Source organism: Solanum tuberosum, unplaced genomic scaffold, assembly GCF_000226075.1.
Source record: "Solanum tuberosum cultivar DM 1-3 516 R44 unplaced genomic scaffold, SolTub_3.0 scf00136, whole genome shotgun sequence".
In the NCBI taxonomy this organism is placed as follows: Eukaryota; Viridiplantae; Streptophyta; class Magnoliopsida; order Solanales; family Solanaceae; genus Solanum; species Solanum tuberosum.
The window spans coordinates 464,074-488,292 of record NW_006239061.1 but is presented as its reverse complement, the minus strand read 5'-3'; the positions used below and the strand labels follow the sequence as shown (position 1 = coordinate 488,292).

The window sequence follows — 24,219 nt, the reverse complement described above, 5'->3', positions numbered from 1 at the left end:
CCTAGACCACTCCACCCATCAGCTTAAACCTTTGGATCGAATACTCATATTCTTTCTCAACTAGAATCCTCATGTGCCTATTCCATGCAATCATTTCAACTACCAAACCACATTTTAGGATTCTTATTAAAGCATGCAACACAAAACGTTCAATCCTGTTTGCTACAAGTCTTCAAAGTATGCATTTGTTTCATGACACTTCTACCAGCATCTTCCATTTAAACCATATTGGCCATTTGTAGAGTAAAATGTGTTATATTTTGAAACTAACCATAGGCACTTACAATTTTTCTTTTCAAAGTGAAACCAAACAGAGAAAAGAAATACTTGCTACTGAACTCTGAACATATGAAAGAACGGCAGCTATATCATTTTGAAGTTTTAACCAATCAAAGTCAATAAACAAGCCTGTGTATTTTATGGTCCCAATGGATAAGAACTGCTTTTATCTCCACCTGAGATTTTTGGTGGTTATCCCTCGTGTGCAATCAGTTTAACTGGCCCTCCGGAATTTCTTTGTTATTAGAAAAAGAAAAAGTGGATTCAGTATAACTGCAACATAAATAGAATGAAAAGGAGATCATACCTTCTCACAGAGGTTGTATCGCTGGTTAAAACTGAGGCTGGAAACAGCAATTTAGTAACTTTACCCAACTCCAACTTGAACCAAGTTGGAAGTGATATAAGAACTTATCATAACAAAACTAAGTTTATATCTGACTTTGCACACAATCGTTGTGGGGAGTCACCTGAAAACACATAAATAGAAGAGAGAATCTAGCCAACCTTCAATTTGCATCATCTAACGTGCTCGTTATGTCATAAATCCCCTACTGAAGATAGGTTGCCAAACTACGACCGAGAGTTTCACCTTTTGAAGCGCCAGTCGAGTAGGGCGACCGGACCAGGCCGAGTCAGAAAGGCTTTGATGACTCAAGGTTCATATTAGGGAAAGGAGAGTGAGGGGAAGAGGGGGCATCCCTCATCCCGATCATCCGATTCGCTCTTTCCTGAGGTATCTAATAACCTTGCTTCTACTCGCCGCTGGCGCACCTCTCCTAACTATTGCCCATTTATTCTGGAATAATCTTTTTAGGAGGGACCTACACAGCTCCTGCGACCAATGACAAGTGTGTTCTCTACCTGCATAAAAATGAAATCAAAGTCGAAATATCCTTTAACCATCATTTCAGATGGAAAAATGAACCAGACACTACAAGTCACTCCCCGACCACCAGCTCCAAAACAAGAGCTTAGACAAAGAAACGAGGAAAGCAAAGAGAAGAAAGTATATAAAAAGAGAATTTGAATAGGAACCTCATGCAACTTCATTGTTAATGAATAAAGTTTAATTATCGTCACAAATTTCCGTCGAGGTTAATTAATGAGATCCCAATTTCACATAGAAGTTGTAAAATAAATCCATTTCACAAGTTCTTATCATGATTTTGGATATCAATGAATTCCAATCCATAATTTATTTATAGATCTCCAAATAATATTGCAGCAACATCATGCTAATTGAGAGATTACATGTTGCACCAAATTCCATTCTCCTAAACAATTAAAGAATATAAGATATGCGCATTGTTACTGAATGAAGGTGACAGGAATGCAGAATCTAAAAACAAAAGAAAAAAAGTAAGGAAAATTCAAGAAAGTCGCATGTCAGAAGATTAATGGGGGCAAGTCTTACTCACTTTAAGAGAATTAACACCAATATGATGATCTGAATTTGCCACCAACGGACCATTTTTGGCACCAAAAGAAAGGAACCAAAATATATGTACTGAAAATGCAACCCAAAATGTATACACACTTGGCAATACAAAACATGATTATCAACAAGGAACAAAGGCAAATATTTGGAACAGCTAATTGTTCTTCATAAGAACTAAGAAGGCACTGGACTTGCCACACTGTGAATTGCAGAGGCTTCACCTGATTGGAAACCTTCCATAGTTGACGGGCACATGCGAAGAGTCCACACAAGCAAGCATGACAAACTTCCCTTCAAATTGTACGTTGAAACTTCAGCACTAAGCTATGAAATTAAGGTGAATTACTGACTGAGAGTTTGTGTAACAAGAAAATATATAACAGCTGCAGAAGAAAAGTTACAATTGGTTCTTGGGAATATGCAAGATTTACTTCCCTCTCAAAGTCACTTGTTTCACCTGGAATGCCCTTAGAGAGGCTTGCCTAACACAAGACAATCTCAGGAGAAAAGGAATAATTCTCATCAACAGATGTTTCTTGTGCAAGCAGGACAATGAAACTGTAAACCATCTCTTTTTGCACTGCCCTGCAGCAGTTGGCTTATGGAATTTGTTTTACCCTTTATCTGGGCTCCAATGGGTAATGCCCTTCTCCATGAAAGATGCCTATGTAATTTGGTCACTGTGGAGAGTAGATAAAACCATCAACAGAATCTGGAGAATGATCCCAATAGTTATTTTTTGGTGTCTTTGGAACGAGAGAAATAGCAGATGCTTTGATGGAATCTCAACTCCTACTAGCACACTCAAGGCTAGATGTTTTGAATGTTTATTCAGTTGGCACTTTCTTTCCCCAGTAAACAATGGGGATAACTTTTTGGAATTTGTTAGCTCCATTTCTTTAGCTTAGTAGAATATTCAGGGAATTCTTTGGCTGTTTTACAGGTTTAGGCCTAAGTTTGCTTCACGTTTTGTTTGAAGCAGCTTCTTTTGCTCTCTTGCAATGCTTTTCTAATATGATTTGATTACCTTACCCAAAAAAAAAAGACCACCTATTGGTGATGTGAAGCTCTTCCTTGTAAATTGTCACGTCTCAAACAAACCTCATTTGCTGTCACGTCTCAAACAAACCTCATTTGCTGCCAACCAAGAGACATTGCACTTCGAATGGAGCCTTAGTTTTTCCAGATCTGTCTCCATGGCCAATTTTTTCCTTGAAAATTTGTTGTCAAAGCTTTTAAAAGATCCAAAACCAAGACTTATAATCATGTATAAAGAGAAATGGGGCAAAAACTTGTAACATTGTATGCGGCAGACGAGTCCCTTTTATTTAAATGGAAGCTTAGCATATATCAAAAATTTATCCTAACAGATTCAAAAATGTTGACGTCATTTCTCACAAGGGAAAAAAATCAAAATTATATGAATCTATTACTTGCAAGCTGCAAGGGTTAAGCTCCAAACAACCAACAACAAGGATACTTAAAAGCAATCAATTGCCTGAGATAAGTAGATAAAAGACTTAGTTTCAAGCAAACAGAGTTCAAGATAAAGTTAAAACTTATGTGGCACAACTGAACGGAAAAAAAGAACAGGCAAACAAGGCCCTCTGAGAACCTATTTGATCTTTTAAAAGTTAGGAACATAGGAAACTGATCATAAATTATTTAAACTATACAATAAGAAAACCAAGATAACTGATGCAGTATGGAGATTAGAGCAAAAAGCTGATTATTGCAATTACTTCAATGCAAACTAGCAATACATTAGCATTACAATGAAAACATCAAGGCCAATGCCTGAGTAGCTTTTCATCCCTTACTAAAACATACAAAAGACAAAAGGAAGCTACAACTAGAACAAAAGAAATGCCTTACTTCGCTAGGCAGCCTTAACCTTATCATCACCCACAGCATTGAGTATAGGAAGACTGCTTAGGAATTCATCAAGACCTTCAAAAAACTCAATCCCTTCAATGTTCCCATCCTCCCCTGTTCCAGCTCCATTGCCTTGGCCCATCCCAGGTGCAGGGGGCTCTTCAACCTCATTACTGAATTCAACATTCAAATCCAACTTCCCAACATCTTTGGTAACCCTTCCAGCTTGCCTTCTTGTGTTACCAGCTCTTTTGCTAGACTGAGCTGTTGTAACATTGGGCACTTCTACACCCCCTTGAGTCGCTGAAACATCTTGCACATCATCACCAGCATTCACTACAACATTTTTTCCCTTGTCAGATTTCTGTATCTTGGCCTTCTTTCTCCTAATCCTTTTACTTTTTCGTTTCCCACTCTTTGCCTTCTTCATCTTATTATCACCCTTCCAATCCTCATCTGACTCCTCACTCGACTCTGATAATCCCAGAAACACATCCTCATAATCATCAATATAAACTCTTGGAGCAGCTGGCTTTCTTACACCTCCATGTTTATTAAACATGGGTGCAAATGGAGTCCAGCTCGAAATATTGCCTTTGTATTTCTTAAAAATCTCCAAGGAAAATCCTAAAGGCATAAATCCCCAACAACAGAAATAAGCTTCTTGTCCCTCAATAATTGGCGGCGGCGAGGCAATCTTTACAGCCTGAAATGCCCTCTTGCACTTTTGACACCTCAAAGTACAATCCACGTACTCTAAAGGATACTCATACATCAGATAACAATATGGACATGCAGTCCAGAAACTAGGAACAGCATGACTTGATGCATCTGCACTCCTCTCTTTTCCCGTGACATTGTTGTTACTAGTACTAACAGAATGACTTTGATTGTTCCCAAAAAAAACCTCATTGTTGTGACTAGTATTAGCAGACTGATTTTGATTGCTCCCAAACAAACCCTCATTGTTCACATTTCTATTGGTACTAGCAGACTGATTTTGATTGTTCCCAAACAAACCCTCATTGTTCACATTTTTACTAATACTAGCAGAGTGATTCTGATTGTTTCCAAACAAACCCGCATCGTTCACATTACCACCAGTACTAACAGAGTGATTTTGATTGTTCCCAAACAAACCCTCATTGTTCACATTTCTACCAGTACTAGCAGAGAAATTTTGATTGTTGCCCAACAAGCCCTCGTTTCTTTGTGGTGCCTGCTTATTACCTTGCTGATGTACAGAAGCAACTTCTTGTTGCTCTCTTCTCGACTCCATAGACGCTACTCGATGCTGCCCTCTCGTCGACTCTACAGAAGCTACTTGCTGTTGCCCTCTTGTCGTCTTTACAAAAGCTACTTGTTGTGGCCCTCTTGTCGACTCTGCAAAAGCTACTTGCTGTGGCCCTCTTGTCGACTCTGCAAAAGCAACTTGTTGTTGCCCTCTTGTAGATTCTGCAAAAGCTACTTGCTGTTGCGCTCTTGTGGTACTTGACCCAAAGGTAAAGGGGTGTTGTTCTCTGTCCGGACTAAGCATGGTAGAGTTTACTGGCTGTGTCTGATTTCTGCTCAGAAATGTTACCGGCTGCTGCTCTCTAGTCAAGCTGGACACAGAAGTCATTGACTGGGGTTGTGGGTCTTGAAGAAATGTTACAGTCTGCCGCTCTCTGCTTGAACTCGGAACAGAACTCACCGGATGCGACTGTGGTTGACTCTGAAAAATCATAGAACTTTGTTGCATGAAACCAACTGGGTTATTAGTAGGTGGAGGAGGAGACGACACAGGGTTAAGGTTAAGAAAAAACCCAATTTCTTTATCATAAACACTTCTCCTAAAAGCGTTTGAAAGAACAGACCAAGCATCAACAACAAGATGAAAAGCATGGTCAGAGAAAGGGAAATTGTTCTTCTGAGGGTTCAATAGGAGCGCAAGACGTCGGTACTGATTAGCGATAAGTTCAGAATCATGGGTTTGGTTCGAAGGAATTTGAAGAATAGAGTAGTAGTCAAGATGCTGGTTGTTGATCCGCTTGTCGCCGGCGATTAGGGTGTCAACGATGGCAAGAATTTGGTCGGCAGGTAAAAGGGTCGGGTCGGATTCATGGGCCCGGGTCGCAAATGATTTGCTCCCAACTAGGTCACGGTTAGTTAATAGTTTCTCCGCGATTGATAACCACCGTATCGCCTCCGCTCTCGACGTATTTCCGGCGCCGTTCATGAAGAATGGATGTTCCATTTTTGAGTAAATTTTTTTTTTTTCAACTTTAAGTTCCAAGAAATGAAGAAATTGAAGTGAAGAAGAAAGAAAAGAGAGAGAAACTAAGTGTAGCAGTACTATATTAACTGCTATGAAAAAGGACACAAGTTATTAGATACAAAATGACATAAAGGCCACGTGTTTGTACACTTTATAACAATGAAAATACCCTTAGATAAAAGGGTAAAAAGGTAAAATTAAAAATGTTTACTGTGGTAAAACATACTTTATTTGTTAATTAACTATCCGTTGTGATTTGTTTCAATAAGATTATAGGGATATCTGTTATTTCTAGGATTCATGGAAGTAATCTCAAAACTATACTTAATCACTAAAAGCAAAGTGAGTTAAATTAAGCTATCAATTAGTAGTAACTTAAGTTAAAATTATATATATCTATATTAAGATATTTAATTAATATTTAGCAGTATATAGGGGTAAAATTTATTGCACTATACAAACAGTTGAACAATGAACGATTCACACGTGGTAGCTTAATAATTTAAAGTGGAAAGACAGTTTAATAATAGTAGAAAATAATTTACTCCATATTTTTCTTTTTTCTTTTCCCTAATTGTATAGTGTGGTAAATATCTAGCTCTTCTAGAAAGAAAAAGAAGAGTGTTGCATGGTTGACTATTTTCCAATTCGAGAAAAGTTAGTGAATTTGCATGCTACCGACCACTCTAACTAACATTTTACGAGGTATTTTTTTATCATATTAATATGCAAAAAATTGAAATTTATAATACTTTCATATAGTTTTTAAATATCTAAATTTTTTGTTTAAAATATCGAATTAATGTAATCTAATTTAACTTTGAAAATTAGTTAAATTGATTTTCGCAGCATGACAATTAAAAGTAGACAGAGGGAGTGTCATTTAGCAACATAACAATTAGGAGTGTCAAAAAAAAGCGGGATGAATTTAATTTGAACAGATTAAAATGAATAAGTTATTGAATCACTTAGAAGTTATTTGAATTAAATTGGCTAAAAAATGTTTAATGATTCAAACACGTTTAATACTTACTAAGTTTAAATTTTTCTGTTTGTATTTTTATAATATGTATAACTATCTAATAAAATTTTCGTTATCTTTATTATGGTTATTATCAAATATTGTTTTGAAATATATTTTGACAAAAATTTCACTGATCTATTTGGTTACATATTAGTCCAACTTTTAGATGTATGAGTGTTAATCGTGTGGTTTAATTCGATTTTGAATGCTATCGATTCATCTTATCGATTATCAATTTGTAGATATGTTAAATTATTAAGATATCGATTATTGATCGTTAACCGCTTAAAAATGGCCAAATTTTGGTTGTGATACATGAAGTTGCTTCTTGTTTGTACCAATGGGGACAAACTTTTAAGAATTGACTATTGAGCATGAGATATATGAGAAATGAAGTGAAACCTTTAGTCTAAGTGTCTTTATATACCTTATCGGTTAACCAATTAAGAATAAATCTTAAAATGTATTGTATAAATTAAAAAAAAAGTGTATACATATAAAATTGAATCCATTTATACAAGAAATTTTTTGGGTAGCGACAAAAGAAGCTAGAAGAAGTTATGGTCAAATAATAGTTAAGAATCACAACTTGTAACGGTTGCATTTTATATCAATATGACTTTCACTCAATCTCCCATTTTATTCCTAATTATATACTACTTAATATATAATTAAATCAAGATATTTCATCTGTTTTAACGAAATTCAGTGAAACATGATAAATAAAGTGTTGGCATTCTGTCATCAATCTGCAAGTTTACAATTGTAAAATATTATTTTGAAGTTGAAGTTTCGGCCCACTTTAGATGATGAAAGGCCCAGTACAGATTGATCCAAGCCCATTCTTGTTTTCAAGTTTTTTCACAAATATCATGGTCATTAATTTTTGTCTTTGCTTCTTATTTCATAAAATTTATAGATCAAAGTGCTCTCATTTATCGTTTAATTCGCTCGGCATAAGTTTAGAGAATTTTTTATTATGTAGGAACTAAGTTTTGCTCTGCTCGATATAAGTTCTATGGAAATTAAGTAATGTAATATGACATAATTTATTATACTTTTTATGACATAACTTGTGATATATTATGATACGAATAGATATATAATTTATGATGTCAGGAATCTATCAGACCACCTTTCTTTTTTGGAAAAATTACTGAAATACACGTCTTATGTTTTCCTTATTTCTAATATTCCCTTCTATTTCTAAAAACCTCTAAAATCCCTTTTTTCTCCTAATTCTAAATTATTTTATAATGTATCCGAGCTAGTTTTTAATGTATCCGAGCTACATATTATGTATCCGGTTTGTTTTACTTTTTCAGAGATTAATGTAATTACAAACTAAATAGGGATAGATTGTAATTTCATATTAAAACTATGTGATTCCTAAAAAAAAATTCCCTTTAACTATTGAAGGACAAAAATTAAAACCACCCAAAATATGGTGATTTGTTATGAATGACCTTTTTTTGGGTTGATGACATTTATAAAACACGTATGTACTGAAAAAGTGTGAAAAAAATTAGACAGATGAAGCTCAGTGGTGCCAATATTAATCGGTCACTTTGAACCAAAGTCTTACGGTCTGCAAATTTTTAAAAAAAAAAAATTGTAAGGAGTTGGGTCATTTGCACTTTTACTTCAATTTGTGCTAATCTGTAATTTTTTTATCCTTTAATATAAATAATTTTTTCGCCATTTATGCCACACGCTTTTAAAGAACTTGTTCCCAACTAAGTGTAAAATCAATTGCTAAAGATATAACTAAATCTATTTGAAAAACAAAAATTAAGAAGACCAATCTATTATTAAATAATTAGGAAACGTGTAATTAAATGAAAAATATTCGTTATCAATATTTCTGCGATACTAAATAGTAGTAGTAAGCCCAAACAAAGGATAGGTTTTTGTTAAGAAAAACAACATTTCTTGCGTTTCCTCTTTGTGTTCTTCGTGTACCTAACTTTTTCTTTTCCATTCAATTCCAAGTACACTAATGTCATTGGATCAACATTGGTCCTGAGATGGTCCTCCTCAATGGTTCAGGCGGCACATTTACTCTCTTATGATCTTCCAAAAACTGGTTAACAAAGAGAAAGTGATGTGAAAGTTCTTTAAGAAACTAATACTTAATTCAAGTTGAAATAACAAAATTGTAAACATATGATACTTGGACCTAATAATTCAATCCCAAAAGCTAATTTATGAGAAGAGGATTGTCCAAGTTCATAAAAGCAGACTATCAATTCATTCCCCAGTCAATGTGAAACTTTAACTCACTCTAACATACCCTTCATGCCTGATCCTTGCTCTAGTTGGGCCAGAGCGTGAAGGAGGTGTTAGAGTGGGTTAAAGTCACACATTGGCTGAGGAATGACCTAGTGGTCTGTCCTCTCTTGTGAAGTAGTTTTGGTGTTGAATTAGGTCTAAGTATCATATTTATACAAAAATAGTGAAGAATTATCGTCAATAAATTTTACCATAACCATTTTTTTCAAGAAATCATTCTCCATGAGAAGCTCCAAATGTTGAGACTCCAAATATGCTTCACGAGCCTTATAAAACAGAATGAGAGTGTAAAAATTTATTGGGATAATAGAAAGTCATGAAAATTAAATAGCTTAATTACCAGTCTCATCTCATGTGTTCTAGCAGCAACTTCTCTGTTTTTAATTTTTTGTTTAGCCATTTTGAGAAGCCTTTGTTCTTCACTCATGACGACTCCTCTGTATTTCCTCTTCTGTCTCTTTCTGCGATGGTTGTTAGCCTTTGTTTGGCCACAGAAAAAGTACCTTATAACAGGGCTCGAGGAATCATGATGTGCATTGCTAATACTTGTGTATTGCGAGGCCATTTCCTCAATCATCCTTTCAGGACTCTCAACTACATCAATATTCTCATTTAAATTTGTTGATGTTTTTGTAGCTGGAGTGAGTTTTCTTCTTTCAAAATCATTGGAAATTTGCATAATACTAGTATCATAATTTGCCATGCCATCTCCTTCATAAACGTTGTTACTAAAGCATCCAAAAGGATTGTTAGATGGATGCACATTGCTATAGTTCATTTCTTCGATCATCTTTTCAAACTCCTCTACATTTTCTTCCAATTGATCCATATTATTATTATTATTGAAATCTATTGATGTTTTGGTTGTTGAAGGCAACTCTGTACTTTCAAACACTTCAAAGTCCCTAGAAATTTGCATAATACTGGATTGTGCATCATAGTGAAGATAATCATAATTATTTTGCGCAAAGTAATTGTCCATAAAGTCTTTAGGATCTACATCATCTATCGACTTCTTTTTCTTATAATTATTAAAAGCTTGATAGAGCTTGTCAAGTTGATCATCCATTATCAACCGATCCAACTCTTTGTCTTCTTTTTTACATGTAAAATTCAAGTCCATGGCTATATGAAGAAAGTTTTAGTCAACAGGCCTTATTTTTGTTGGTTCATTTTGGTGTGCTTTGTTTTCCCTTCTATTGAGCACAAGGTGTGTGTGGGGAATATATTCTGCCAACTATTGAATGTCAACAAGTATTGGAGTTTTTTTTTAAAACCTTGTATGCCAATATTTCAGAAATATTTTGAAGTTGCAAAATGTTCCATTTTCTTGATAAATAATAGGGGAATTTTTGCAAATAGCCACTATAATAAACTTAATTATGCTCCATAGCTATAGTTTGCATATTTACGGACTATAGCTATAGTTTAAACTACCTCATTTGTATAATTCGCAGGTACATTTATATAATTCAGTTATTGTTGTATAAACTTGAAATAACAAATTTATACAATTACTAACATCACAAGTGTAAAGAGATACAAATTTTGAATTATACAAATTATATTATACAAACGTGCGAATTATACAAAACTAAAAAGCTGAGCCGCGTAATTATAGCTAAAAGTAGGTCGCGAATTGCAATTAAGGTAAACTATAGCTATGTTAGCTAATTAACTAGTATATATTTGCTTATACACGTAATTTTCCTTAAATAAAAGAGCAACTTTCACATATAGCAAACATAAAAATTATATTTGTATGTTATAGCTATAGTTTGCATAATTACGCTCCATAACAAATTTTATGTTTGCTATGGAGCTTTTGATTTGTATAATTCGCTAGATATATCCAATTTTATACAAATTGTTCAGTTTTGTATAAATTCATTTATACATTGTAAGTTGTATAATATCTGCATTTATATAATTATAAGTGTATAAGGCGAAAATATATGTATTTGTATATACATTTTTCTCTCGCTTTATACAAACACAAACGCATTTTATACATTTGTATACCGAATGAGTAATTGTATACCGAAAATGGCTAATTGTATACCGAACCAGATGGAAAAAAAATGGGATGCTTGCTGCGAATTACAAATAAATTAAACTATGGCTATAATATTTAATTTGAATTAATAGTTTGTTATTTCATACAATTTTCCCTAAATAAAATGCTAATAAGGAACAAGAATATCTTACACTAATTGTAGTCAGCAGTTGCAAAGCATTGGGCCTTAAAAGATGTCCTGAGTTGTGACTACAAAGCAGATGGACCAAAGCCCATTCCTAAAGTAGGGGATATAGGCTTAGCTATTCTAAGTTTCCAGCTATTTGCATACTTGTGAAACATATAAATATATATATGTGAAAAATAATAAAACTTCGATAACTATAAGATTTGAATTCATAAATAGACAAGTAAGGCTTGCTCAAGATTAACCAGTAGATTGAGGGTACATGATAAAACTATTGATTCTCCTAAAGTAGAAAGAAAGAAAAACCATAAGTTAAGAAATATGATGAAATTTAATGTTGAAAACTTTAAATATCGAACTAATCAAATGAAAATCTTAGATTAATTTTTTTTATGATTAATAAGAATATTCATTTACATCCCTATAGAAATTACATTCATGACATGTTTAAAATCACAAAACTTAAATGGTAATATTTTTCATATGATGTACACATCATTAATTTAAGATCACTGCATTCAAAAAATTACGTTGCACTCTTAAGATATAAATAAAATAAAAGGGAATACAGACAATATCACTAGTTTTTGTCCTTCAACATATGATTTCCTTTTTCTTTCTTTTTTGTTGGTGAAGGGGTGGCGGTAGGTGAATATTTCCATTTTATGTTTGATACTAATAGATATTTTTTTCGTTTTCATAACTTGAACCTAAAATTTCTTAAGTTATTAAAAATATCTTGATGACGTTGCGTTCGAAGATCTTGTAGCCCATTAGCTAAATTAAAAGTCAATTAAATTAAATTGAATCTTCGGCGCTCTCATTAACTTCCCTAATGGCCAAATAGACAGATAGTTTGCACCAATGAATTGGTATCAAAATATTAGTTTAATTATGACTAATCAGACTTTTGTATTTCTTATTAAGATATTATCTTGGTGTATGTACTAAATGGTCCCCTCCTCATAAAGGAGACACAAAATCTCAGGCGCATATAACAAAATTTTCGATTATAAGTTATTAAAATTCGAATATATACTTTGATAAATACTATTTACCCTTTTGATGGATATATGCATATGCTTCCTTTCACGGAAAATAGATAAATCCAATCAAATTAATAATCACAAAAACTACAAAAAAAATTGTGATGTAAATAATTCTTATTTAGTCTCTAAATATATTCATGCCAACCAAGCACTAAATAAAATTATGCACGAATTGTTTTGTTTTACGATCAATTGTACACTGCATAAGTTATGAACTAGAATTCTTTTTTTCTAATCTTTCTAGCCAAGCATAGGATTATATATTGTGTGAATGTTTTATTAAGGGTGTCAATAATTTTAAAAAAAATCTATTCAACCGGCCAAATCAATTTTAAGTTTTTAAAAAAAAAAAAAAATTGAAGGTTTTGATATGCAATATATATATAGAGAGAGAACATACCAAAAATTGAGGAAATTATTCTCTCACTCAAAAAGGTTCAAAAATTTCTAAATTAAATATATGTCCAACCAGATGTTGAAATTTTCAAAAATATAAAATTAGAAACTAATATTTCAAATTCAAATATACGGCCAACTGGTAGCTTAGAGTGTGTTTTCTCGTCAAAATTTATGAAAAATATCAACTCCTTGAAAATAATAATTAAAAAAATTCTCTAATAAAATTAGAAAAAACAAGTCGATCACATTGTATCGTACCTACCCTCCACCTCCACCTGATCTGCCCTCGTCTCAATTTCAAATGAAGGAATAAATTGAATGAAATTGGATTTATCTATCATTAATGACATGGTAGATTAAAGACGGAACAAAGAATCAACATTTTAAAACCCCATCACTACATATCATATATAAGAAAATAATTTTTTTTAAAAATAGCTGAATGTTGTACTCCCCATGTATATATATAGATTTTGGAATCTGCTGGTTACTACTACTATATTTTGGGTGAGTAGAGCAAGTGGGTATGAGGTCAGCTGGATCAGAAAACTACATGTATTTATTTGTATGTAGGACCCTAAGGTGCGTGGGTTGTGTAAGATTAAACGAAGAGAGTGGGGAGCATTGACAGGTACGAGGGTACAATAAAGTCATAAATTTCGTCTTCATATTTCTCCACTCATCTCTCATCTCTCATCTCTCATCTCTCACCTCTCACCTCTCACCTCTCACCTGTACGGTAAAATTTCCCCACTTATCTTACCCACACATTTATCTCATCTTTTCTATTCACTATTTATTTGGCGAAGAAAAAAGTGAATCATATAAATTGAAATCGATCAGATAATAGTATCTACAATGCCCTTATAAGTGTTATCATAACTAGCTGATTTTGAATTTACGTTTTTATACCTATGGTAAAGAAATAGATTTTTTGAGCTTTAACTTAATCCGAAAGGTAGTTCAAAAAGGGGCTCTTCAACCTATCTCTCTGAGAGCTAGATATCTAGAGCGTGAACAATTTATTCTAGAGGCCCAATATTGAAAATCATGAAATTTGGAATGTATCCTGCCCTGATACTATGTAAGTAGAGGTAAGGATTATTCAAGTAATTTTAAAGAGACTACCTATCTCTTAACGAACCAATGTAGAATTCTCTCTCTATATATATAAGATTTGAACAAAACTATTAGATTATATCGAATACGTATCATATATTCTAGATACGTCTCTATATCTACTAAATAATATATGACTGATATCTTTTATATGATACTAAATTATAATTAATTAGTACCGTAAGTAGTAATTCTTCAATTTATATCTTTACCATGTTAAATTATCAAGGTTTGGACACATCAGGTCCAGATTAGTTTTATTTCTTCTCTTTGTACGGACCTAGTATGAATTGTTTTTTTTTATATTTGAACATGTTTAAGTTTAGGTTTAAAAAATGAGCCACTATGTATTAAAAGGGTAAACTTCACAAATAGTCACATAACAATAACATATTATATCTTTTTAAAAGTCATTTATCTATCAAATCTAACACAAAAATCAGTAAAATTTGAGTATACCAACACAAAAATCACATCACTTGAAAATACTAACTTTCTAATGTATAACTCAATTTTTACTCTTTTTAAAAATAGAATAAATAAATATTCAATTTAAAAGCTCCAACCCAAACTCACATGAAGAAAGTAAACAATCCTTCATATATATTACTATTCCCTTTTCTCTACTATTTTAATGTATTTGAGTATTTTTAAATTGTGTGATTTTCGTGTTTAAAATCATAGTTAAATAACTTTTATGGAAAAAAAAAACAACAATCACTCTATTCTAATTTATGTAACACACATTTTTAAAAAAAAAATCAATCCCAAACAAAACGCAAAGAAGTGAAAATGATGGAGGGAATGGAATGATATTTATTATTATCGAATTACTATTAGAGGAAAGAAAACGGAAAATTACAGTGTGCTTGGCTATATATGGGAATTCGGTTGGTATTTTTGGCCATTAAAGGAATCTTCGTAAAAGACTCACCCTAACTCAAAGTCAAGCAAAAAGGAAAAAAAAAAAATCCTAAGAAAAGAAAGAAAACGAAAGGAAGTACTCCCACCCCAAATTGTATACGTAATTCATTTTCTTTTTAAGTCTGTTCCGAAAAAAATAACATTTTTATATTTGTAACAATATAGTTCTAAAATGTTCCTTTTATTCTTACTAAAATGATTTATACTCACATAAATATCTATCACTTAAAATATTTTAGATCACAAGTTTCAACTATTGATCTTTCATAAATTCCGTATCACGTCAAACTATGTTTAAATTGAGATGGAGAGAGTGTGTGTGTATATATATATATATATGTATATATTGGGAAAAATTGAAAACTTAAATTTATATATATATGTATATATATATATATATATATATGTATATATTGGGAAAAATTGAAAACTTAAATTTATATATATATGTATATATATATATATATATATATGTATATATTGGGAAAAATTGAAAACTTAAATTTATATATATATGTATATATATATATATATATATATGTATATATTGGGAAAAATTGAAAACTTAAATTTATATATATATGTATATATATATATATATATATATGTATATATTGGGAAAAATTGAAAACTTAAATTTATATATATATGTATATATATATATATATATATATGTATATATTGGGAAAAATTGAAAACTTAAATTTATATATATATGTATATATATATATATATATATATGTATATATTGGGAAAAATTGAAAACTTAAATTTATATATATATGTATATATATATATATATATATATGTATATATTGGGAAAAATTGAAAACTTAAATTTATATATATATGTATATATATATATATATATATATGTATATATTGGGAAAAATTGAAAACTTAAATTTATATATATATGTATATATATATATATATATATATGTATATATTGGGAAAAATTGAAAACTTAAATTTAATTGGCTGATTTTATGATGCTGTTTCTCTCTCCATATATTATTGGTGTAACTATTCCTAGATAATGTGTAGTACAATTACTCCTGTAACCAAAATACCCTAATTACTTTTTCTCTTTCTATTGTAATAAACACAGCTTTTTTTGCTTCTAAAAATCTCTCTTCACTTTTCTTCAGCTCACAACTTCAGATCTCTTCTCCATTTCTTGCAAATTTCAGGTTTCTTTCCCTTAAATCTTTCTTTTATTTTCTATCTCTTTTCTAGGGTTAATTAATAATTAACACACTTTTTTTCTTCTTCTCTATAAATTGTTAAGTAGTTCACAAGTTTCTTAATTTTTTTTTTATAAAAAAAACTCCTTATCCATTAGAAGAGTTACAAACATTCTGAAAAAATTAATAAGATAATATATATAAAAAAAAAAGATTCTTGTCCTGATTATAGTCAATTTTATCCAGTGTAGTTTTGTCGAAGATCTATAGTTTTATATGCTCAAGTAATAATGTTTGACTTTAATTTGAATCGGATCGGTGTGAACATGATATTAATTAGTCTTTATCCGTTGAACGATATAGGGTGAAGAAAGAAAATGGTGAGACAAAAAATCCAGATCAAGAAGATAGACAATTTGACAGCAAGACAAGTGACATTTTCAAAGAGAAGAAGAGGGCTTTTTAAGAAAGCTCAAGAGCTTTCAACTCTTTGTGATGCTGATATTGGACTCATTGTTTTCTCTGCTACTGGAAAACTTTTTGAGTATTCAAGCTCCAGGTATGTTTTTTTTTTTACTCCAATTTAATTTCTTATTTAGTTGACCATATGGGAAATCAATCCAATCGATCGTATTCGTGGTTACAATAATATTTCTGGTCTAATTTCAAGGACTAGTAGTAATTATTCATAAAATTATAACAAAACAAATGAATAACTACTTACAAACCAATTTGTAGTACATATGATTATGGTCTAGTTTCTTCTTTTTATTGGTTACTTGTTTGTTTCACTAATTAATGAAAAGTTTTTTTTATTTAATTTGGGAGTTATAAAAAGCCCATGACTTGGGTGTCAGAAAAATTTCTTAATTTTCTTGTCGGTCAGATTTTTGGAGAGTTCCAAATGTTTTGGGGAAAAAAAAGCTAGTAAGATTGATAGTGCCATATTTGGTGTGTTTGATATTACTATAAAAGAATTTCTCATAAAATGTATGTTTTAAAGCAATTTGTTTATAAACTATTTAAAAGAAAATAATGCTTGGATTTAATGTCATTTTTACCGTACGAGATCTTTTAGAGCTTTAATTTGTACTTGAATCTTATTTAAAATATACGTCTGCATAAATTAACACATATAATCATAGGTTGGATTTTCATGACTTATTAATTTAATAAGATCCATGTCATAAGTACAGCAAAACCAGCATAATATTGTTGTGATTAATGTATGACATAATCTTAAAATTTTCTCTTAGGTTATCAGTGTACGAACGGTGATAAGTTTTTAACTAGTGTCATTGTATGTAGAGGATTCAAATGTCGACAATATTATGTGTTTGGTACAAAGGACAATATTTTTTATGAAAAATGCATTCTTGAAAAATAAGTTGTTTTATTTCACTTATTTCTAGTGTTTGCCGAGTAAGCAAAAGAATGTTATCTCAAAAGCATTTATAAATAATTTAGCAAAACCCCTATAGGGGTGAGGAGTGGGGCCTCGAGGATGTCGGGGGGTAGGATGGTCAAGGGATAGGGGTTGGGGATTTGGGTGAGTGAGGAGGATATACAATAAACATATATAAAATTTATTTTCCCTACTTCCGTGTAAGAAAATCATTTTCCTCATTTTTAAGGAACTTTATTATAGAAAGTGTTTTCCAAAATTTTTGTTATGAAAAGATACTAGAAAATATTTTCTTCCATACCAATCACTTAATTTCAATTTCAAAAGGATGTTTAGTTTGTACAGGCATCTTGTGTTGATCAAACTGATTTCCTCTCTTGGATTTGCTTGTTTTACTACAATTTTCTTAGCGGGTAGTTTATGTTTAGTCCTTTTGGATCGCCTCATTTGGAATGATGGCACTTCGTAACGACTTAGCTTGTCTGTAAAAGTAGTGATCTTATGTTATGGCTGCCCTCGGACTTACCACAATCTTTACTAATTAAGCAGTTCAAATTGATTGAATCTTTATCAATTTAATTGGAATAAAATTATTGATACATAGCATAGACCAAGTGAACTCATACTTAAAATCTTTACTGAGCTATATGCTTGTAACCATATAAGCAAAATAAACGTATTTCTTAGCTTAATATTCGAAAACAATAGTATTAGCTCAAAGATGTTAATTAATGACAATATATGTGACTCCTTTAGGTAATAAGAAGCTTAAAAAATGAAGCTCATTTTTAATTACCTCCTTCATATTTGACTTATTGAGCATTTTCTTCCGTTTCCCCAGTTTTAGTGACTCATAATTAATATGTTGAACACCAAAAAGATCCATGATGTGCAAACTAATATACAAATTCAAATAAATGTAATATAAGAAAGGAAGACATAAATGTAATGATATGATGAATTGGTACGTTTTACATATACTGAGCAAAGAATAGACATAAGTACATATATTCTATTTCAAAAATCCCTTGAAGTGCGTCCACTAAAGCTGAAATTCGATTTTGGTGCAAACTGGCTATGAAGCCTCATTTGCTGTCTGGGAATAAGTTTCACTGTATGTCCAGAGATAGATATTTATACCTCCAACTAGTCTTCTCTTACCCATATTTTCCTACTGATCTTCTTGCGTAAAATAGGAAAATGTAAAATGCCAAAGATAAAAATGGATATATATTCTAACCATTTGATAAATATTGGCTCATAACACACATTTTCACCTTAATTCCATGGTGGTGGCATGTTTGACATTGAACCCTACCTCTTCTCAATACTTCTTCGACCTAGCTCTCTTCATTTTCACTATAGCTAACATCTCACACCTCCTCACTGAGACATTTATGCATCTCCGATCCTTTTCATATGCATGTCTAAACCATCTCAGTCTTAACTCTTTCATCATAGAGTCACTCTCATCTTGTTTCAGATATCTTTGTTTCTAATCCTATTATATCCACACTCTATCTCAATCATTCTCATTTTTGCTACTTTCAATTTTTTTGAATGTGAAAGTTCTTGCCAATTAATTGTCCTTCCATACAACATAGCTAGTTTGACCACCACTTTAAGACTCTTTAGAAATTTATCATTGATCTGTTAAGCTAATGTGCAAAAGATGATTCTAAATTGACTAAAAGAGTAAATGAAAAAAAACTTTTAAATATAGATATCTAGGGAGATGATTTGACATGCTTCAAAGGAGTAGTTTTTTTCTTTTTTTTTTTAAAATATATTTTTTCAATAGTTGTCTATTTATATTCTCTCTATCCCATGACATTATTCGGCTTACCCAACAACTTATAAAAGTGAAATATTCTCCAACAGAAGGAAAGGGGTGTGAGAGTAGAGTTGAAAATAATATCGAAAAATTCTGAAGAGGATAACCGTGTAAATAATTTTTAAACTATTAAGCTCGTTTGATATGAGGGACAAATATAGATAGTTTCACGATAAAAATTTAGTACATCTTATTTCTTGTTTGGTTATTAATTTTCAAATAAGTTATGTCAAGATCAATAATTAGTACCCATATAAGTTAATTATTATAAGAAGGTGGAAAATAATAGTGCTGAAATTAATTACTAATATTTATATAATTAGGTCATCTAACACTAATTGCACTTTAGAAAATATATTAAACAACCTGCTATAAACAGTTAATTAACTACACGAATGGAATACAAAATTTTCAGGATCAAGAAAACCAAACATGCCTATATTCAATTTTTATGTAATTATTTAAATTTTGGTTAGGGAAACTAGTAGCAGTCTCACCTGTACAAAGTTTGGAACGACGAACACAATTATATAAGTTCTTGCACATCATTGATCAATGAAGGCTGAGTGTTGTTTATGTTCAAGCTTGTTTCATTATTTATGTATCCTTGCGCAGTATGATGCAACTGATTGAGAAACACAAGATGCAGTCAGAAAGGGATAGTATGGATAATCCAGAACAGCTGCATTCTTCTAACCTTCTGGTAAATAATATATTCTTCTCTCTAAGGTCATCATAAATTTAATGGCAATGATATTATATTATGAACACTTAATATGTGATCATGAAGTCTATAAACTTTTTTTTTATAAAAAAATTGGGGGTACGGAAAGGGAATTACAAGGTGGGGAATTGAACCCTCACTAGCAAGATCGAAGTTTAAATAGTCATCCAACTAAGCTTTTAAGATTCCCCTCAAGTGTATAAATTATTTGGCCGCGTTTGTTTGCAACAAATTTTAATTAAAGCGACAAAAAATAAATTACAATCACAATAAAATATGAAGAAACGTGAATTTTATTGATGAACATGGTGGGTACAATTCTATTGATCCCTTGATTCTTCTCTCATAAGATATTTATCCATAATTCGAGGGCCATTTGTAGCGTATTTCTCGACCTAGGATGATTTGGACTTGATCTACATAATTTAAGAGCCGTTAGTGGCGTATTTCTCAAACTAGGATGATTTGGACTTGATATTCAAATATTCAAGGGCTGTTAGTGACGTATTTCTCAAACTAGGATGATTTGGACTTGATATTCAAATATTCGAGGGCTGTTAGTGGCGTATTTCTCGAATTAAGATGATTTGGATTTGATCTCTTTATGAATATTCCATGAGTTTGTGGAATTTTCGAGATGTCTTTTCAAGGGAATATAGTACCTTTTATATAGGCATGAATTAGTGTTTAGAGTTGAGTAGCCTCCAAGAATCTTAGTTAGAATTGAACATACCTTGTAGAGTTGCAACTTAAATTGAACACGTCTTGTAGAGTTCCCCAAAATTACAATGTCTACGGCTCTACGCCTTTTCTTTTCTTTTTTTCCATAAGTTAGGAAAATTTGTGTATGGCTAATATTAGAATAGTAGTCTGTGCTCGTCTAATAATGTTTTAAAAGTGCTTCCGGAAAAAAACTACTTTTTTTAGTTTATGAAATACAAATCCGACTACAACTAAAATTAGTTATTTTTCCTTAAAAGCTTAACCAAACATCTCAACTTTTCAAAAAAAACATTATTTTTTACTTTTTAAAAATTTGCTCAAACAGATTATAATCATTTCAATTTCCATCTAACTTAGTAAACACAAGCAAATATTTCATTTTCCAGAGCGAGAAGAAAACCCATGCAATGCTAAGCAGGGACTTTGTGGAGAAGAATCGGGAGTTAAGGTAATTGTTGGTTTTATTTTGAGTATGATTCATAATTTAATGTGCCTATTATTGTAAAGTCTGTAATTTAAGATGTATCCAATTTTTTGTTGGACAAATTAGAGATGCATTTTTAATCTTTGTTAAATACTCCCTCCATCCATTTTTATTCGTCCACTATATTATTTTGGGATGTCCAACAATACTTGTCCAATTTAGAAAACCAATGAACAATTTACCAAGTTGTGTCTATTTTACCTTTGCTATTAAGTACTATATTCATTTTTCAATATATAGATGACTTATATTTAGTAAGGGTGATGGTAAAATTACCTCTATCATTCACTGCTTCTTAATCTCTATGTGAAGTCAATAATGAGCAACTATTGTTAGACAGATTGACATTATACATATTGTTTATGTTCTACAATTAGAGATATCGTTCATTGTTAATTGTTGCATCTCATTATATATATCCTGGTGCTGCAAAAGTTTGCCTAATTGTAGTAATTAATACTATCAAATTGCAAATTATATGACATTATGCTAGGCAACTACATGGAGAAGAGCTGCAAGGACTTGGCTTGGATGATTTAATGAAATTGGAGAAATTAGTCGAGGGAGGAATAAGTCGTGTCCTCAAAATTAAGGTCCTATTTACTTAATTCCCTTTCTCCTTAGTAGTATTATTTAATACTTGTGTAGTCTGTCTCTTATTCTTCAATGTGTATCAGTACTATATATTTTTTCATTTGCTTTGTATCGTGCTGTCATATTTTCTTGTAATCATGCTTCAAAAATATTCCTTTTGAGCTGAGAGTATATGGCAAACAATCTCTCTACCCACAAAGATAAAAGCAAGGTTTGCATACATTTTACTCTTTCCAAACTTCACTAATGAGATTACACTGGTTATGTTGTTGTTGTCTACTTAATTTCCCTCCTCTTTTGCATTTATTTGATTAATAATTCCTCGTTTCATATTAGTTGATCACCTTACTAAACCAAGAAAGCATTAATTAATTCTTTTTTATATTATCCTTGCAATTCATTCTTTTTTAAAGTGTTCATATTGAAGTTTTTTAAAGGATGAATTAGTAAAATTACCTTCTTATTTATAATTTCTTAAGCACTATGCAAAATGGAAAGTGATCAACTAATATGGGACAGGAGTATATAATTGTTCCTACAGCATACATTGATTCCATTAACTTGCGTCTTTCAGGGTGACAAGTTTATGAAAGAGATCAGTTCCCTCAAGAAAAAGGTAAGTCATACATTAACTGATTGAATGTTGATTTCTCTAGCTACTTTGTCAATAGAACTTTTTTTTTCTTAATTAGGAAATAATATTTGATTCTATCAGAAACTTAATTTGACTGGAATTCGAGTATGGTTTTTGGAAACCAAGTATAGGGAAAAATATGTCGAGATTATGAGAAAATATGGAGAAATAAATTCTTGAAAACTTTTGGGACAATGCGCATTGCCCCTAAATTGTGATCGAAATCTCAGCAACACACCTAAATTTAATTAGGCTCAAATTACCTCCGGAACTCATTTTTTTTAGATTTTCGTGCACCTTTTGTACTGACGTGACACCTTCAACTAAGTAAGTTGGTTGTGTTTGTACAAAACGCGTCTGCTACATGTGTAAATATTTCAACCTGATTGTGTATGTCGACTTATGTCTTTCAACAACATGTGTTACAATTTTAATCTGTTTATTCTTACCCTTCACAAATAGTGTCATATTTTTTCTTGCCATTAACTGCTTCAACACGGGTAAGTGATGTTTGTGTCTAGATTCATAGAGAGAAAAACAAAGTAAAATATACCCTTCAATTTTTGTCTTAGGATTTAAAAATAATAATATTTCATGCCACCTTAATATGCAGGAAGCTCAACTCCAGGAAGAGAATTCACAGTTGAAACAGCAATCACAAGTAAATTATTCTGCAATTAATTAATTGCATAATTTCTCTAATTAATTACTCCCTAAATCACATTAATTCATGAGCAGGCAAGATTGAATGAAGAAGGGCAAAATGTAATTGAGCAAGGACATTCAGCAGACTCCATCACCAACAATCGCAGCTTAGTCAATAGTCATCAGGACTACAATGACTCTGATACAAGCCTCAAGTTATGGTACGTACCTAAAAAGTAGTCAAATTCTAAACCCCGAACCCTAAATCCTGAAACTGAGAACATACGTTATTTATACACATTTAATTTGCTTTATCTTTGCAGCTTGGCTTTTCCTTAATGAGCTCGATCAACATGAAAATGGGTGATATATAGTTACTGAAACAAGGGCGAGTAATTTTCTATTTATATTATGCATCATAATATAGTGAAATGTATAAAATTGATTAGATTGGTTGACCATCGAGTTTCTCGAGAACCGAGGGGTCAACGGTCTAATCAGAGGGTCATGTGATATTTAGCTAGGTGCTATGTATCAGATCTATTTAAAGAATCAACATAAATATATTAGTAGTAGTTTTTTAGCAGTAATTTCTTTGATTATTCAAGAAGCACCAAAACTTATCGAATGTTGAATTAGAATTCATATCCAAACCACTGGAAAATTGAAGTATTTCATTAACCTTTATGCACAACTATAAGCAGCTATTTTTGAAGTGTAGCTACATAGTTAATTAGTCAGATCGTCAACTAATGATAGTTTACTCCAAGAGTCTTTTTTTTTTAATAACTCATGAATTATTCAATTATTGTTATTTCATTTAAAAAGTAATTTTTTTTATATTACTTTAAAATCAATTAACTATTGATATTTTTAACCCAAGTCACTTGACCATTTTAGGCAATTGATCCATTTAGTTGGAGTTTTTATTATGTCACAAACTCACAATGCCCATATGACACTATTTTGTATTAATTTATTTTTTTCAAAAAGAGCTAAAGGGTTTTAAAAAAATACATCTAATATATCTTATTTTTTTCAAGTTTTATATTTAAATTATCAGGTAGTTATTTGAGTTTTTTTTAATATGAACTATCATTAATTATTTATCAAGGCACGTCAATTA

The 24,219-nt window shown here is 31.4% G+C and overlaps 2 protein-coding genes across 3 annotated transcripts; one reads left to right on the top strand and one right to left on the bottom strand.

Annotated features, from left to right (window-relative positions):
* Positions 1-3,432: 3,432 nt before the first annotated feature.
* Positions 3,433-5,910, bottom strand: LOC102593259 (uncharacterized). Its single transcript, XM_006351672.2, has one exon. The coding sequence runs from the start codon at positions 5,829-5,831 to the stop codon at positions 3,600-3,602; it is 2,232 nt and encodes a 743-aa protein (XP_006351734.1). The 5' UTR covers positions 5,832-5,910; the 3' UTR covers positions 3,433-3,599.
* A 10,027-nt stretch (positions 5,911-15,937) lies between these two features.
* STMADS11 (MADS transcriptional factor) lies at positions 15,938-23,700 on the top strand. Of its 2 annotated transcripts, XM_006351671.2 has the most exons (9): positions 15,938-16,056; positions 16,414-16,609; positions 19,905-19,992; positions 21,123-21,184; positions 21,714-21,813; positions 22,389-22,430; positions 23,062-23,109; positions 23,187-23,314; positions 23,417-23,700. In XM_006351671.2, exons 2-9 carry the CDS (start codon positions 16,428-16,430, stop codon positions 23,430-23,432), a joined length of 666 nt encoding a protein of 221 aa, XP_006351733.1. In that variant the 5' UTR covers positions 15,938-16,056; positions 16,414-16,427; the 3' UTR covers positions 23,433-23,700.
* Positions 23,701-24,219: the final 519 nt, after the last annotated feature.

Coding starts and splice junctions, on each gene's coding strand:
- LOC102593259 (XM_006351672.2), bottom strand. CDS start 5,831: ATGGAACATCCATTCTTCATGAACGGCGCCGGAAATACGTCGAGAGCG.
- STMADS11 (XM_006351671.2), top strand. CDS start 16,428: ATGGTGAGACAAAAAATCCAGATCAAGAAGATAGACAATTTGACAGCA. Junction 22,431..23,061: donor TCAGTTCCCTCAAGAAAAAG/GTAAGTCATACA, acceptor CTTAATATGCAG/GAAGCTCAACTCCAGGAAGA. Junction 23,110..23,186: donor AGTTGAAACAGCAATCACAA/GTAAATTATTCT, acceptor ATTCATGAGCAG/GCAAGATTGAATGAAGAAGG.